Source organism: Lineus longissimus, chromosome 1 (assembly GCF_910592395.1).
Source record: "Lineus longissimus chromosome 1, tnLinLong1.2, whole genome shotgun sequence".
NCBI lineage: Eukaryota > Metazoa > Nemertea > Pilidiophora > Heteronemertea > Lineidae > Lineus > Lineus longissimus.
In genome coordinates, this window is record NC_088308.1 from 25,309,331 (window position 1) to 25,328,136 (window position 18,806).

Below are 18,806 nucleotides of genomic sequence, written 5' to 3' on the forward strand. Positions count from 1 at the left end.
CGAAGTTCCCTAAGGCAGCTTTTTAATGCTTTATCTTGAAATCAAAATGTTCTGGTATTTTCTTAGTTATTTTTATAGTGAGAATTAGAAAGAAAGTGATTTTTCATTTTCTCATTTATAGCCTGAGGTTTTATTTGACATAGGTTCTGGAGGCATCGGTGAACCACACCCTTTGTACAGCATGTAATACTGAGATCTTTACTCTCTAGTCCTTTGTGTATTCCTGATAATGAGATAGACAGTGTTCTGATTGGATCTGTCATTAGCAGATCAAGCATCTTGTAACAAACTGAACCACCAAGGCATCTCATTTCATGCCTGCCAGCCTCAGCTGCCGCTTTCAGAATCTCGTTACGTTACGTGAGCTATCACTTGCTACTTAAAGATCATTCCTAATCTATTCGCGAGTACATCGTTCAAACATAGAAAACAGCTGGTCCATCCACGCCACATCTACAAATCCTGAATACAAAGGATCACTCAGTTTGAAAGATGTTATCCAAAATCCAAAAAAGGAACCAGTAGCACACTCTGTCTCCAATGTCACGGACAAAAGCCTCCAATCAATGGTAATATCATGAACACGTTCTACCATCTACACGTAGAACCAAATCCACAGTCAACGTCCTTAACATATGTCCAGCAACTCAAATAATTTCATAACCATTTCCCTGCTATTCCCATGCCATTCATAATCATATGCAATTAGAGTTACATAAAAGCTGTAATATGTCAAATTGTTAATGAAAATTTTCTGTTGTTGACCATTAAACTGTGGGTTGACAATCAGTTTTCCATCAGACAGTATCCACAGATATAATTCCTGGTCTTCTGCTTTATGACATTTCACTTCAAGATACCCATATAAACACCGTGAAATCTTCACATTCTGGAGTTTCTGAAGCCAATCTACTTCAACGTTATCAATTCTGATACCGCATTACTTCAGCATTCGTCCTGATGTGGAAAAAATATTATTCATGACAAAAGTTGTGGGTGGACTATCAAGATAACACGTTGATATGATGGTGACACTCCTTTTGTTGACCTAATACTTGTGATACCACTTTGCAATATTTGCACTGGTGGTATTTTCTACTTTCGTTGGGGCACTGAACTTGGTACTTGCATCGTTTATTCCTGATAGTCAACCAAGCAATCCTCTTGTCACATCCACACCGCTACTGCAAAATCTTTTCCCACCAACACGTAATGGCAGTACGTATCCATATCAGCATCATCCAATAACAAATGTATACGTGTAGAAGGAAACTACACAAGCCGACAGTAGCACATCGCCACTATTGCTGGTGGAGAACCACACATTTTTCGCAATTAAAAATAGTACATGATATGCCGTGGCATAAAGTTACACGTTGTGATGTTGATACAGCAGTATCAAAGAATGCAGGTAATCGCAATCATAGCCTCCAGCAGTCTTTCTGAACAATTCCAGAGTTTCAAAGCAGATATATTACACAATGGTCACCAGCTCATGTAGTACTTTTTGATTCTTTCACTCTAATCTGTTCTGGAACCATCACTGGTATAATGTTTTTGAATTTCATCCCCGGCTCGAACCCTTCTCTTGTTCAATCCGATATCACAAAGTTGTCCTCAAATTTTGAAACTCTCAACTGGACTTTCACACACAACCTGGCTCTAGATCAATGGGATTTTGATCCTGATGAAATATCATATGAAAGAACAACCCTTTTAATCCACCGAGGATGTTGTCTCTTGAGATCTGCGACCATGAGGACAAGTCCAAGCATATGAAAATAAGCAGCAGGAGAAACTGAACCAACAAATGATGTCCTATGTTGATATTATGATACTTTCAGCCAGCGACAATAGGTTCACCGTTATTCTTTGAGATTAGAATGCAAGAGATTCTCATCTTTTGTTATTGGGAAAATATCATCTTCTATGCAGAAAAAACTTCCAGCTGATGTTGCTATATTTGGCTCCACCGTCCTCAAGATTCCAGAGACTTTGATGAAAAGATGATATTTACTAATGTAAATGATTGTACATCAACAGGGAGATAGAAGTGGGTTATGTTGGTAGAAAGTTATGTCAGAAATACTATATGAAGATCAGTTTGCGTAATCTAGTTTGAGTTGGTAATCATCAATAGAGCAACTCAATAATCTTAATAGTGGTAACGATGTATTGATGATGCTTCAATAGCGATGACTGTAAGAGATGCTTTTTAAGAGGTGTCTGACTGGACTCTGAGAAGAAGTCTGGTCATGATAAGTTATAAGGTGTAGAAGAATAGGGAACAAACTACTGCTACTCTATTTCGATATAGTAGTGATGTAACTGAGTGCATACTAATCCCACAGATGGAATCGAATATGATCTATACTTAGGTGTGATTGAGACTTCATCTGCAAGACGGAACAGAAATCACTTCACCAATCCTCCAGGTGTGCTTTACATCACTATTTGCCTTCAAATCACTCCAATCTGGTGACTATTTACGTCTCCTGCTCCTATATCAGCAAGACTTGCTCCTGTTCAAACAGTTCATTGATCATTGATCACTCCTCGCAGTGTCACAGCTGGTATAATAGGTAATTGATCTGCACTGGAGAGGAGAAGAAAGAACCGGTAGTCTAGATCCAAGCCATCATTAGACAGTTACATAAGTGAATGCAGTGAGTGCAGTCAAATGGTTCTCATGATGCCAAAATCAGACTGTAACATCTGTTTAAATGTCATTGAACTGTTTTCACGTATCACAAATCAACTATTGTGATCATAAGCCAAGGAGCATGATTCAGCAGGATTCTCCATCAGCCTTTTCAAAATGGTGATACACCACAGAATATTGTTCTAATCTCCCCCCAAAAAAGGTATAGCACTAAGACGTAATCCAGCCGTATCTCCTCCCGATGTCATCTAATCCGTCTCAGTACACAGATCAGATACCAACAGTGCACACAATCCAGATTTTGTGCGGATTTGGAAAAATACCAACACAACAGCTAATGAATAATCCTCTAATGTTAAAAAACACATTCAAATGAAATCCTTGTCTCGTATATCAGGTGCACACATACCACATACACCACGAGCATACCACATCAGTTGTGTCCGTCATCCACGTTCGAGACAATGCCGGCAACGCTGCACTACTCCCTCTGGTCGCACCGGTAATATCTTTACCATCTCCTTGACAACCAGTAATCTACAGTAGTTGGGGATTTCCAGAATCACCCAGCAGAGCTGCTGACGCTGATGAAATGATGCATCTACTGTTTGAATCACGATATGCTTTTTACAATGGGAAAATAACATGTGTGTATGAATTGCGGGGTATTTGATTTCAAGAAACCAGAACACATTCAGACACCCCAAGAAACACAGACTCGAAATCTAGTTTACAGTATAAAGGCCAGCATTGTTTGGCATTTTTTGGCTCTACTCCTCAAATATAATCATAGTCAATACATATTCCATCTAAATACGCCCCCAGAGTCTGCTTTTGTTCTGACACGTGTGCCTGGTGTTTTTTTTTACACACGGTATCACAACCGAGTTCTCATATCATTCAATGCCGAGTATATTATTCATTACTCAATTTTCAAACTTCTGTCATAATCGTATGACACCTATGACCATGTTTACCAAATTTGGAGAGGTATTACCAGCCACATTTGCTCTCGGATGCTGAGCAAACACCAACCTCTGGTCGTCGAGAAAAGTGGTGATTGAAATATCTTTTTGGTACTTTACATTTATTCCCATTCACCACATGCCCAACCCAACAGTTTTACCCGCCTCTGATAATCATATTAACTTTTTTTAAAGATTTTAATTTGAAATAGCATGTAACATGTATGAGAAAAGCTACTGTCTTTCTAATCTCCCTGCTACTCAATCCATCCCTTGCACTTTACTTTTCTATTGTAAACTCATTAAGACTGCTACTGGTTAAAACAATCTGCATAATGTAATCAACTTTTTTGGAAATTGCTAATTAGTGATACCATAATCATCACATACCACATGTCATTCAAATAAGAAAAGTTATGACACATAATAGAGTACCGTCTGCAAAAAAGTCAAGAGGTATAATTTTTTTTAGATATTCAAGTTTTTAAAGAGTAAGTAGATTAGAGCCAGTATCACAACAATTTTTCATCTTTCAAATTTCAAAATTCTGCAAAATTTTCAGAGTCAAAAAATTCTCCATTGCTTATATTATGAATCGTCTTCTGAGCTCAATACATTATCAAAATGCACTTTAAGTCGAACTGCACAAACACTGCATACCCTTGTCGATAAAGTGATGAATATATGGCATCCACACATGATTATCGACATGGATCATTACTTTTCATTTCTATAGTCAACCAAGAAGGACAAGTGCACCAATGGCATTTGTTGACTATGATATTTGACGGTAACAATTCTGAAAGTTTGTTTGTAGAGATTTATTCAATGCAAAATACATGATGCATGCTATTTCAGAAGTGAGTTCATATGCCCTCTAAATAGGCTATCTCACTTTTGTTAGCTATATGTAATAGCATCTAGGCATCCTAGCACCTAGCAGGCCTTTGCATTGTTCATAAAATACATTCAATCAAAATGTGAGTGTATACACTCATCATGGGGACATGTTTTTGAAATACTTTGATGATCATCATTTGGCAACCTTTCTGACTGGGCCAAAAAAACATGTAAACATCTAAGAAGAAATGATCTATATAAAGTTTTTCCAGGTCAAGACACCAAACAAGATAATCAGATCTGATCCGTGACGTATTAAGTCATCCCTATGGGATTCCAATTCCTAAAGGAATATTAGGTTTTTGATCAAGGGCAAACCTGGCACTCAATCAAATATTCTGAATCAATACATACACCCAAAAATATATAAGTCGCTCGCTTATATATCTTATAATAACCTATTATTTGTAGGATCACACATATTCCTTATCGACTTGAATTATACTGCCAAGTTCCATACAATGATAAAATGTGATCAATCATGTGAAAAAATGCCAATTTGTAAGAGGGATCCACGTCATTGCCATGATGTCGGATGAGAAAAATGGACGAGATCGCAAAAGTCTGTTGTTGTTCAACAAATCATGTTGGAACAAAAAAGTATAACTACCATTGTCATTGATGTAATTGCATGAGAAAATATTTCCAATTATGACCGAACATAACGAGTCTTATCATGAGGAAAAACTCAATTTGTTTATTCATTTTGTCGATTGCAAGAGGAGGTTCGTGCCTTTGGGCAGTCACAGCATGACAAGATTGGGTCTCTTCACTCTCATGTCATGCTAGGGACTGTCAAGTCTTTCAGATTACTTATTTATCAAGGCTTGAAAATATCCCAAAATTGCATGAGAAGATTTAGCCAAATACTCTCTGCTGTGCAGAACAATTTGATTGATTTGTGGGTTGAGCTTTGAAGTGGGATCTTAAATTTTCTCACAGGACTAAAGTACTGTCCAAATGTAACATTGCTTGCCTTTCACAACACTCAGTTCGCAATACTGGACTTAAGCCCCAATGACAACACATTTTCATGTCCAATAAAGTTCAAATTGACTGACAAATTGAGTGTTGCAGGACGTCATGAGTTATACCCCCTTAGTCAAGATACACCGTGTCTATGTTACTTGTGACATGTAACACTTGATTTGTCGCATGATCTGAAGTTTATCAGGTCTTATTCTTGGGGCAGTCGGCCCTTCCATACAAAAGTCAGGACAAGGGTATGAAGAAAGGAAAGAGAACATGCTGGCTGCAGATGGACTTTCAACAAGCAGGGCAGTGTGAATGTAGAAATGCGGAAGTGTACTGCCTACTCGTAAATACCCCACTTTGGAAACTCCTCCACACCTTATGCACTTACCTCAGCAGTCAGTGTCCTTGCATGCTTCTCCCTTCTCCACAACTTCAACATGATGTCAGAGTACAGCCAAGTATCCCAAAGGTTATATCATCGCAAGGAGAATGCAACAAGAATTCTGGTCCAAACTCAAAGGAAATATCGTGTAATTTACATCTACTGTATCTGCACACAACATGAATATCAATGTTGGTAAGTTTTAAGAGTCATCCGCAACATCAGAATATGCAATGAGAAAGAGTGTCAATGCACTTGGTTATCGGTGATCTTCTCCTCCTCGAAGGCCTCAAAACTAATCCTAATCAACTTCAACCACAGTTTGACACCTTGATAATCCTTGAGATCTAATTGACTTCAACAAAAGGTGTCATGTTTGAAGTTCTGAGAATATGTTCCAATCCTGCAGGAATGATCAGCATAAATCCAAATGTTTATGCTCAAATGACTAAAATCCTGATCACAAAAACTTGTTATACGTCAATTCATTTCATAAGAAAAAATTTCTTTTGAAATTGGTGCAATGATCCGCTTATATCAAATGTCACGAAACGCATCGGTGGACAATACTGTCAATATGCTATATACTGTGCTGGTGTGTTTAAGCCAGTTGAGTGTCGCATCTGTTACAAATAGGCATATCACAGGTGAAGTAGGCCTACTGAATAGGAGCCTGTCAACTGGCTTAAACAAGTTGATACAGTATTTTATAGGAAGTATTGGCGCAAGATAGTATGTCAGCCAATGAATACTATACTTGTTGGAAAATTGGCACTTCATCAACTCCCCTGAAAAAGTTCTGCAGTAGATGGGAATTATGCGATCAGATACCAGAGTTATCGTTCCCACTTGACAAGTAGTTTCAAAATGGCTACAGAAAATGATAAACTCAAAGTGAGCAAGATCAAATGTTGCACTTTTCGTTCAGATATCATTATTTCATTTACCTCATTAATGCTTGTGATTAGTGTGGCAACAAATGTCTTTCTAATCAATCTTTCTGTTCATGCATTGGTCAAAATGCCATTAACTATGCAAAGTCATTAACAAAATTACGATAATAAGAGGAAATTGCCACAAGGTCACAGAATGTACCAAGCCTCCAAGTCAACCCAGAAGTTTGATGATGCAGAAGGGGGGGGGGGGGTCTTCAAAGGAAATGTATACATGTATAAGTAAGACATAAAGCCTTATGGTTGAAGAAATTACATGCAAGACATTTGCAACGTAGCTGGAATATCCCTTATCTCAATTATCTCTCCACTAAATGAATATTCAAGATGGCTACCTGGCAGCCATCTTGAAATTTGGCTTCCAGGTCCAGCCACGAGCATCAATACAGGAAGGCCTTTAGCACAATGAGAAGACAACTGGTATACCCTATAAAAAGTTAACTATCAGTGCCATGCTGACCTATGCTATGAGAGAAATTTGTATCATATTAGCTGAAAAGCAGTGACAAATATGGAGAAAATAACTGATATTACCATATGATTGTACAATTTGGCAAATGGCATATAACGGCTAATTTAGAGCATAATGCTACAAGGTAATTGATGATAGGTCATTACAAACAGGACCTTAATAAAACATACCAACTATGGTGAACTTCAATGATCAATGCCGATGGTAATGCGTCAGTAACATAACATAACATAACATAATTTATTTCTCTCCAAAAAACCCTTTCGGGTATAAGAGGTTACATGATTTAACATTTACATATGGTGGACCAAGCTGATGAATTCTTTACAAAAACTATGAATATTGTCTAAGTTTACCCGGGAACATTTAGTCATAATGCGATGGAAAAATTCATGATAAAAAACCTGAGGTAATTCTTTTAAGTTTGGAAACAACCTTACTCGCATGTGACGGAAATACGGACACGTAATAAAATAATGAAGTTCGTCTCTTACACAAACCTGGTCACAAAGACCACAAATATTTTCTGCAGTTTCATTTCTATACATTCTGGTTACTGTTTCTGGGAATTTTATAGATCCAGTACGAAATTTACAAATACTGACCGTTTGATATAATGGTAATTTTTTAACATAGGGCTCCATATTCAGGTTTTGTTTAAACATTCTATAAATTATACATCTGAAATCGTTATTTACCTCGTTTCTCCATAGTTGTTCACACTGGTCTCTCATTATCTGTTCAACTACAATTTTCAGTTCTCGTAGGGACAAAACCTCGGGAGTATACCAAATTTGAGTGAGGCCACAGCCGTCTAGAACAGTTTTCACACTTTTACACCAGCCTTGGTTTAAATAACCCTTGTCTAAATGCTCCCTAGTTATGTTATAAAAGATATAAGCCCATTTATCTGTTTTTCCAATTCTGAGTCTGTTCCAAAAAGATAACATTCGCACGGCTATGTGAATCTTCAAAGAGTGTCGCCCAAGTTCTCCCATTACCATTACTGTAGGAGTTCTTAACGGTAATCGTAGCAAATATTTGCAAAATTTAACTTGTACACGGTCCAGCAACTCGGTGTTTTGGTTACCCCACACCTCACTACCGTATAGCAAAACTGGTGTGACTACTTTGTCAAATATGTCTAGACTCAATTCGACCGTAAGAGAAAGTCTTCTACACGCTCTCAGTACACCAAACATGGCTTTCATACCTTTATTATATCTATCTTTTATTGCCCTCGCAAAATTTCCATTATATGAGAATGTTACGCCTAAGTATGTGAAATGGTCTACCAACTCGACCCTACCCCCATTATATCTAAATTCCGGTATATTTACTCTAAGCTTTCCCCGAGAAAAAATCATTGCCTTGGTTTTCTTAATATTTACGATCAGATGCCACTCCTCACAGTAATCGTGCAATAAGTTTAGGGCGTTTTGTAACTCGTTAGGATCATCTGCCATAAGAATCATATCGTCCGCATACAATAATATTGCCAGCTTCAAAAAAATCTCCAAGTTGTCTAAAAACTCACATCGGCTATTGATATGTAAATCAGAAGGACCATTAAAACCATGGTCGTTCAAAAAAATTTCAATGTCAATGAATACATCAGTGCTGCCATCTACAAGCTTTAAAAATAACTGAAAATAACAAAGTAGCGCTGGAAGTAAACTTGAAAGAGTCAAAGTCTTCAACACAATAAATGTAGTGAAATCAAACTGACCTTCATTTGAGCAGTTCGTCTGAGGGCCCCCATAGCTGCGGCCTGATACTCCAAATTCAACTGGTCATGTTGTAGCTGGATTCGACTGTAACAAAAGGGATGGTTCAGAGATGCTGATTGAGTAAAACCAAAAACCATTAGGTTGTTGGTAAAAGGGTTAAGTAAGAATCATATATAACTTCATATCTTCAGGTTTAGTTTGTCTCTTAGGTATGTAAATGCCGTACTCTATAGTTTTGACAATTTTAAACTGAATGAAATCATCGCATCTTTGATACTCGTGAAAATAGAGAGAGCCTCTTACATGATATTGCCATCCAACATAGCATAAAATATCTAAAAGACCGAAGAAACGAACTTGATACTCACGCGACATTTAATTTCAACTGGTCAACTTCTCTTTGCTGAAAAAGAAAATTGATCACATTATTCAGTTAGAGTAGGTAGCACCAGATGACAGCACTAGATATACCAGTTCCCTCATGCCTGAACGTCTGATTTTGTTTGTGGCACTAAAAACTGAGGATATTATGGTTAGGTTAAATCTGAACACAGAAAGCATCATGCAGGTAGAACTCCCATCACAGATGACAGCATAGTAAATCACGATCTCAGAAACAAGTAGCTCCAAACCTATACCCTCTGTCTTGCATTAGTGCTTAATTGCTGTGAAGAACCTACCCTCTGTATTCAATTAGTGTTTAATTGGTGTGAAGAACCTACCCTCTGTATTCAATTAGTGCTCAGTTGGTGTGAAGAACCTACCCTCTGTATTCAATTACTGTTCAATTGCTGTGAAGAACCTACCCTCTGTATTCAATTACTGTTCAACTGCTGTGAAGAACCTACCCTCTGTATTCAATAAGTGTTCAATTGGTATGAAGAACCTACCCTCTGTATTCAATTGGTGCTCAATTGGTGTGAAGAACCTACCCATTTTATTCAATTAGTGCTCAGTTAGTGTGAAGAACCTACCCTCTGTATTCCATTAGTGTTCAGCTGCTGCCCCAGCTCTCGATGCAATGCTGTCAACTTCCTTTGTTCTGCCACGAGTAATTTGGCTGTCACCTGTAGATAGCGAATATGAGGACAAAATATATTGGCACATATCGCTCAAAATGTGCAGGAATTAACATGCCAAGTGCACATTAATCATACCAGGTAAACCAGGCAGATATGCTAGCCTAACTCATTAAAACTCGAGAAAAAAATTACCAGAAGAAAATGGCATTTTCCCAACTATTACTGGAAAGCTTGAAATATGCTATAATACTGCTGATTAATGTTTTAAAGAGCTCCAGGCCACATAGACAAGATCTTTAAGGATATCAGATGGGTTAGTAATCTCTTATTCCGAGGTATACTGCATGAATACATTTCCATAGCCAGGGGAAATTTCTGCCCAAGAAGTAGACATTTGAAACATCCAGGGTAGCTGTCCGAGGAAATCATTGTAAATATGACAAAAGGCGAGAATATAATACTTCTTTTCCAAGTTGCAAAATAAGATGTACTCTTAGCATATTTGTAAATCTCTGTATGATCGTGTCGATCAAAATAGCAAAAATCTGAAGTGATGCATGAGGCAATATCTACAAATGCAGCCATCTCTCATTTGCTATAGGGCTTAAGTAATTAACTCGCCAAAAAAATACGATATGACGCGGCTAATTTAGTTCTTGGTCTTTCTGGTTCATAACTGCTCCCCATCTTAAAAGCAAGACAACTTACTACAGTCCACAGTGTGTTAAAAGTTAATAAGCAACACCCAGTCCTGATCCCACAGGGCAAAGCTTTTCTCATCTAACGGTTATTGACATTTCAGAGAAACCCTGTCATTCAAATCCCCATCCTGGATAGAGCCAGATAACCTTTTATTGATCAATATCAACAAATCACGCAAAGTCGCACCTTATACACTCTAAATTGATTTTGCTGAGCGGAATATTCGTAGCACAGGTGTTTCTTAACCCCTTGATGACAGGTTGATTCCTTCTGCCTGGAAAGGTGCTACCAATGAGGAAACTCACAGGCAGTAGGGGTGTTTTTTAACCCCTTGATGACAAAATGACTCTGCTTGGAAAGGTGTCATCGATAAGGAAACTGGGAGCACAGCTGTGATTTTTAGCCCCTTGATGACGGGTCAATTCCTTCACCTTGGATAGGTGCCGCCGATGAGGAAACTGGAAAAACAGGGGTTTATATACCCCCTTGATGACCGGTTGACTCCTTCTGGTTTAGAACCCTGGCTGTGGAACCAGTTCTTACTACATTCCTCCAGACTCTCGCCCAAAGGGTTAAAGTTGCCTCACTTTCACACAAATACAACACAATGCCAAAGAAAGGAGAAACCATTTCATGATTACAGATAGGCTACCTAGACTAATTTTTATAGTCTGGGTCATATGAAAATGGTTGTTATCGCTGTTACTATGGTTATAGTGATGCAGCCAGAATGATGCAGCTTTACTGGCAAACAGCAATATTTCCGATGGTGTTTTCAAAACAGAAATAGTGCATGTTCTCAGCCGCTCCCATGAATGGAACAAAGTCGAGACGCCCCTTTCCATTTTTTGATAAGACAGAGATCAAAGACAATGTTCACCCAGTGCAGTTAGGAGCCGCAATATCACCTTTTATTACGAGATATCAAAGTAAAGTAACGAAAGGCTTCTTAATGGAAGAGACGTTTTTAAAATCTAGGGATGTACTCATTATTTGGGTTCACACCTTTGTAATATAGATGGTTTTAGACGAGAAAGTACAGTTTTTGTCTGTTTACAAGGCAACATGAACCAAGGATTGAACTAGACTCGGGTTTCTGTGTACAATATTCTTTGAAGAGAAAATATTACTTCTGGCCATACAAGCCTGATTCAAAATGGCTAGTAATTAGAAGTCTACAGGTACAACACATTCTAATGAGATATCCATTTATACAACAACCACGAAAGGCGAAAAGACATGATGTGAATAGTACATCGTTCGGTGGCTCAGGGGAGCAAGATCAGCCTACTTTGAAGCTCCCCAAGTGACGGAAACATCACAGAACTCGTTATGATAATCCTCCGCCTACCTCCTGCTAGTGACGCTACCTCTTCGATGGGGAAACAGGACTACATGTCCCCAATGTTGCTTTCCTCCACCATTTGACATTTCTGTGCTGAAAAAACATACGGCGTCGTATGACAGCGCAACTTTTTGAGCTGGCATTGACATCATACTGAGAAAGTTTATAAATACCTCACCCACGTGATATTGGAAGAAAAGCTGTAGATTGACTTTGAACTAGGAATACCTTCACAGAAAGGTGCAGGTTTCCCCGCTATAGAACTCAGAGCAATAATAACCCTGTGCTGTCAATGCCAATCTGGATGTTATTTCAGGCTGTATTCAACAAAAATGGGTGCTTCTTCAAATGAATTGCCTCTGCTTATCCACACCCCCTCCCCATCCCCCATTCTCACTAGCAGCATCAAATAGAAACTGCTCAATATAGGCCTAAACTGGCAAGAGAAAAGTCAGCTTGTTTGTGAGCTACTAAAGCTCCTCACTGCGCATCATACTTGAGAGTATGATACAAAGAGATTTTCCTTCCCTCAGGCGAATGTCACTAGATATCAACACAGACACATTTGAAAGTTTTGTCCACAGGGTGACTGACAGATAATAGGAACTCACTAATACCTTAAAGCTAAACTGGAACTGTCAAGGTACTCTTGGCTAGTATTTGATACTTGTATCAGGCATCAGATGATATATATATATACAAAGAACCCACTGGTAAAAGAGTTTGACTGTCACATATTGTATTCCCGTGATGACTCCATGATGCATTTCTGAACCTCCGCTGCTTTGGATTTCTTTCTCCCAACAGGGCTATTGCTAAGATTTTCAAAGACATCTGGTTGGTCACAATGAGATAAACCAAAACTCCCTAAGCAATGGTTGAAAACAATATCACTGTGGTCTGATACCAAGCCAACATTATCATTCCACATCAAGAATATAGCTTCATGGCCCATAATTTGCCGATAACTGCTAAGAACGGATCTGATGAAAAAAAGAATATCGGATGACCTTGACGAATATCGGATGACCTTGACGAATATCATTCTCCAATACAAGAAGGCAATATTCAATGCTTTAAAGGAGTCTTTCGTAGGGGGTTTTGCTGTATCTATAAGCTTATCATATCCACCCACACAAGAAAGCAATATGCTATTAGCGATTGTTTGGTGTTGTTAATGGAGTCTCCCTGTAATAGATTCTTTGGATGGATTTGTCAGACTTTTTATAATCTTGCTGCATTGTGTCATATACACCATTCATATTGCACGGCACAGTAGATACTCGCGCTTATCCTACATTTTAGCAACTTGGGGATGTCAGTTGATCAAACACAAGTTATGAAATTCAATAGTAAGCACTCTGCTCAAACTAGTGATAAATCATTGCGATTATGATCCCATGCGACAAAAAGTGCTTGTGGTTCTTATCGCAGTTGCCTGAGACAAGAACCGATGATCGCAGAGACCTCGGATTAATATCAAACACAGTGATTACTGGTTTCAGCCCTTGGCTGTACCCCGGGCTTCAGTCTGCTTCGGTCTATCCGAGCAGTCTTGATGAGATAACCAAGGATCACCAGTCTGGTATTCATTCCTTAATCCAAACCAAACCTCCATGAAAACTTTTTACAGAATTACCAGGCAGGAAATCATTGGTAAGATGAACTGAAGACAATGGTTTCATTGATTACCAACTAATGTCAGTTGTCAGGTATTTTTCTATCAAGATTAGCGACCTGCGTAGGAAGATGCTCCTATTTTTCATTTTCCAATATCTCCATAGGCAACCTGACCACATCATAGCAACCAGTAAGGGAAAAACTCCATTTCCAATCTCAGGTATTCCTATCCAATGTCCAATGTCACATAAACTTCAGGCAACTTGCCATATCATGGTTATCATGAAGCTACTGTTTTCCTGCTTTTTATAAAGCGAAGTTCATTCTTACTTTAAACGATTTGCCGCCTCCACAGGAAAGTTCCTAATGTCCCAAACCCCTTGTGGCAGGTAAAGACTCTTTAATCCCCATACTTGCCTATGGTCATATAACTGTGGTGCTCTGCTACCCACTCTGTTCATGCTATTATTGTATCTCCAACATCAAATATACCCGGTAGCAGAAAAGAACTCATTGGAGGCAGGAAGGGATGAGAGACAATTCCAATATCGTAATGTGTTTGACATTTAGAGGTTATAGGGTGGACATGCCATCACAGCATGATCAGGGAAGCGTAGACTTCGGAAATGTGCCCACACTCTTGTATAGATGGAATATCTGGGGTATGGTTGATGTGGTACTGTGAACAAAACTTTCTAGATGACTTGACCATGACATTGTGGAGATGGGTTACCATATCACACTATTCTGCAATACAAATAATCTTTCGGGGGGGGGGGGGTTCAAGATACTTACACACAGAAATTAATTTTGCAGGTTTTTGATGCATTCCATCATCATTCACCTGCTATGAATAATAAAATGGCCAGGGCCATTGTGCTCACCTCATGTGGAGGAAAGATGGATAAAGAGCATGGTATTGTGTCATGTAGTGTTAGGTTTGATGTAGGTCCAAGCAATTACAATTTCCCCAAAATGGCCAATTTACAGTACATTCGACCTCTGTGACCTTGAAAAGTAGGTCAAATCAAAGAAGACCCTGGTGACACATTGAATGGTTGTTAGAATTAGATGTACCTATGATATAAAATTGGTGCCAATCGGGCAAGTCATTACTAGGAATAATGGCATTTTGAAGAATTTAGGATTTGGCCCCCTCCCTGGAGGCCAAACGGCAAATCAGATCGCACCAAACTTCGGTACCTGAGATCACCTGACCAAGGGGTACATGTGTACTTAATTTGTGGTCAATAGTCATTGCAGTTAAGAAACGTGCCATAGTTACGGCCGGACGGCGAATTTATGCCATTTGACCTCTGTGACCTTGACAAGAAGGTCAAATTAAAAACCTGTGTGACATATACTGTATGGTGGTTAGATGTACCAATGATATCAAATTGGTGGCAATCGGGCAAGAAGTTAAGGAATAATCACATTTTTAAGGTTTTTGGATTTTGCCCCCTGGTGGTCAAGTGGTGAATCATATTGGACCAAACTTCGGTCCCTGAGATCACCTGACTAAGGGGTAAATGTGTACCAAATTTGGTGTCAATAGTCATTGCAGTTTAGAAACGTGCCATCGTTACATCCTAACGGCCAATTTACACCATTTGACCTCTGTGACCTTGAAAAGGAGGTCAAATCAAAAACCCGGAGGATATATGATGCACCTTTGCTAGAAGTACCTACTATATTTTTTTCAAAATTTCCCAAATACTATTAAGGGAGATATTGCATATTTTTACTTTTAACGTTTGGCCCCCTGGTGGCCAAACCATGAAACGAATCGGACCGAAACTTGGTCTCCAAGGTGTCATTACATAAGGGTACATGTGTACCAAGTTTCAACTCAATAGCTCTAACAGTTACGAAACGTGCCGTGCTAACGGACGACGGACGACGACGACGACGACGACGACGACGACGACGACGACGACGACGACGACGGACGACGGACGCCACGGTATGGGATAAGCTCACCTCTGCTAAGAGGTGAGCTAAAAAGGATAAATATAAAGCCAAGCGGGAAAGAAAAAGATTTCCTTAGGGTCTGATTTTTCAGTTACATGTACAGTGCAACTTTGTGCATTAGCAATCTCCATCATACCCTTGAATAAAGCAGGAAAAAACAAGACATCTTCATCGAGTCTTCCGGCTGTCGTTCTGCAGAGTTATGTACCGGTAGTCAGCAGGCGATCTCCTGCTCAACAATGGTATCGGCAACTCGGTATCAGGTATAAGGCGATTAGCAAGCAATGAGACGCTTGTTGAAATGACGCAGGTAGTCTGATAAAATAAAACACCTCCTGATGATTCTATCTCAACAGACAGAAAAGAAGATTGAAGTTTTAGAGGGAGAGAAGAGAAATTTTATCTAGAGATACGTTGAAAATAGAACAAGAATCTACACAGGACAGATTCCCCTTGTCTGGCTGGCGCGGCCGGTTTTGCCCTTGACTAGGCAGCACTTGCCTTGTTCAACTTGTCAAACCCTTATATTTAAAGGGGATTGAGTCTTCAAACAAGAGCAAACTGCATTTAATATCATTCCTACCTCGAGCTGTACTCCAAAAAGATCTTTGTTAAATCCTGACGCTCCACCGCGGACCGTGGAAGTGTTCCCAGAATCTTCTGACGACATAGATTCTGAAATGTACAGAGGGTTAGAAAATTTTAGATTTAAAAGCATATTGATTCTTAGAACATTTGTATCAACTCAATCAAATAGAGAGAATTGCATGCCAGAAGATTTTGAACATGACAGTATCTTACAAACTGAATTTTTTCTCTCATTAGAATATTTCAAATCTCCTCTTTCTGCAATGTGTACCATGCATATTCCTTTAGATCCAAGTGTTACTCAAAAGCAACTTTGCCAGGGAGTACAGAGACGCAATTGAATATCAATATCATGAAGCTCACTTCCTAAACAAGCCCAACTGAAGTCATGCTGGAAAGTGGCTTATTTTGAAATCGTCCCAAATCTTACATTTTCTAATCGAATAACTTACGGGATTACAATAATATACTTTCAAATGGATCAAGTTGTACTGAACTATTTGACATTCTTTCACCCTCTTATCAACCACATTAAAGTTCAACACTCTCAACGGGGATTAGAAGTGTAAACATATATGAAAACAAAATTTATATTCTCGATCGCGAACTCAATAAGGCAATAAAGAGACGGTCTACACCTTTTTTCAAAATTGATGGGGAAGGGACAAAGGTTGCTGAACTTATTTTTGACTCAACATATCTTTATGATATCTTCTTTAACAAGCCCTTTGCTTGGAGTGCTTTATGGTTTCCAGTGGCAACCAGCATCTGTTGAAATATGCCAGGATGGAGTTCTATCAAGCGGTTTTTCAACATTGCCAGTGAAGTTCAACCACTAGATTCCCAGAACTTAGTATCCAGTGGTTTTCCAGCAGCAACTAGTGGCGTTTCAGAAATTTTATTTTGGTTGTGGTCTAAAATGTAAAACCAATTATTGAATTTCAATAGGTTAGATCTGAACCCAATTTGTCTTGCCATCAGAGTTACAGCAACTTTAACGATAATAATTGCCTTATCATTCTTTGCCACTTCCATCACCTGGACCCTGTACACCTTTCACAAGACTTACCGCTTATCAGATAAGTGGTCAGTGACAAGAGTTTGATAAATTTTCTTCTTTCTAAACGATGTTTTATAAATAGTCCCCTCGATTATCCAGACAAAGCAAGGGTCTTTGAAAAATTGTTGTTGTCTGGACCAGCATCTACTTTTCAGCTCCAACAAAGGTGGGTCCAGAGTGGACAATGACAGGGGGCATAGTGGGCTAGATGCGGTAGAGGCCACAGGACAAACTGTTGACCAACGGACACATATCAAATTATCATGACAAGATGTCTGCACCTCCAGTGTCAATATTCGAACATTGTGCTCAATGTTGAAATGGCCCCTTAACAGTAAAGTAAATGTTTGATGAAGAGAGATAGCCAAATGCTTTGAACCTTGAATAGGATTGCCGTGAACCAAAAGGTTTGATTGCCTGATGTATAGGTGGATGCTATGATGCTGGGGAATTGACTGGCAGGGCCATGTTTAACTTTCGGTCATGATGGGCAGCAGGCTATCTGAGAGGCACACCACACCACTTTTTGTCCTTATTCTGCACGGGAGAGATGTTGTGAAAGACAACAATCGTTATGGAAGAGGGTTGACATGGAGGTGATATTTTAATGAGCCTTGTTATTAGTAGGCCTATGGTGTTGACCTAAGCTAGCAGCAAAACCTATTTGATTCAAAAGTAATAGGTTTTTGTGCTGGGAGCTACATTTTAGGTTGTGCCTAAGCGGGTTCATTATAGTTCTCACCATAATGAGGAGACATGCATTGAAGTTCCATGCAACTTGAATGCAAAGGGAAGGAAATGTTTCTATAACCTTTTAAACTGGGTTACAGGCGTCTACCAAAAGCAGAGAGGGCATGTGAACTACTCAGTTAGGTTAGGGTCACTATAAAATCAGGTTGGTCAATCAGGAGATAGAGTCCAATGCAATGGTTGACAGGGTAACGCCCATGGGTAATATGTTATAGAGATGAGTCAGTGCTGGTAGGTGCTAATGAAAGTGCATTATCCCAGACTGGTAGTCTACTCAAATTGATGGTTAAATGCAGGCTTTCTTGACAAGCCTCAGCAAAAACCTTTTGGTCAGCCTCATAACCGGATGGGCTGTAACTGTAAGAGCTCCATGATGCCCAAGCCACCCTCTTACTATTCACTCAACCGTGTCCAATTATCAGGCTATTTTTGAGATGGGTTGGACCCTCACGCCAGGATTAGGAACACTATAACGACGCCTTTTCTGGCTCATTTGATGATGGGTCATTTTTGTCAGGCAATAAAGCAGCCTGGGCTATATAGAACAGTCCAAGTGGATTTTCTGGCCACAACTTAACCCTTCCATTTTGACCGAGCAACTGAGATTGTGGTATATTGTCTTACAGGTTAATCTTGGCTATGTCAATCAAATCAGGTTCCCCAAGGTGGATCGAGGAGTCAAATTCCCCCAAAACATGACCAATTTCAA

The 18,806-nt window shown here is 39.2% G+C and overlaps 1 protein-coding gene across 2 annotated transcripts in view; it reads right to left on the reverse strand.

Annotated features, from left to right (window-relative positions):
• The window catches only part of LOC135493887 (ras-GEF domain-containing family member 1B-like), a 55,765-nt gene that overhangs the window by 35,238 nt on the left and 1,721 nt on the right, over nucleotides 1–18,806 (reverse strand). The window contains exons 2-5 of one of the 2 annotated variants that reach the window (XM_064781531.1): nucleotides 16,283–16,374; nucleotides 10,014–10,106; nucleotides 9,408–9,442; nucleotides 9,039–9,123 (exon numbers count right to left, since the gene is read on the reverse strand). In XM_064781531.1, coding sequence (XP_064637601.1) covers nucleotides 9,039–9,123; nucleotides 9,408–9,442; nucleotides 10,014–10,106; nucleotides 16,283–16,374 — 305 coding nt within the window. Of the gene's footprint in view, nucleotides 1–5,890; nucleotides 6,357–9,038; nucleotides 9,124–9,407; nucleotides 9,443–10,013; nucleotides 10,107–16,282; nucleotides 16,375–18,806 lie in introns of those variants that run through there. The other variant, XM_064781561.1, reaches the window with a different exon arrangement.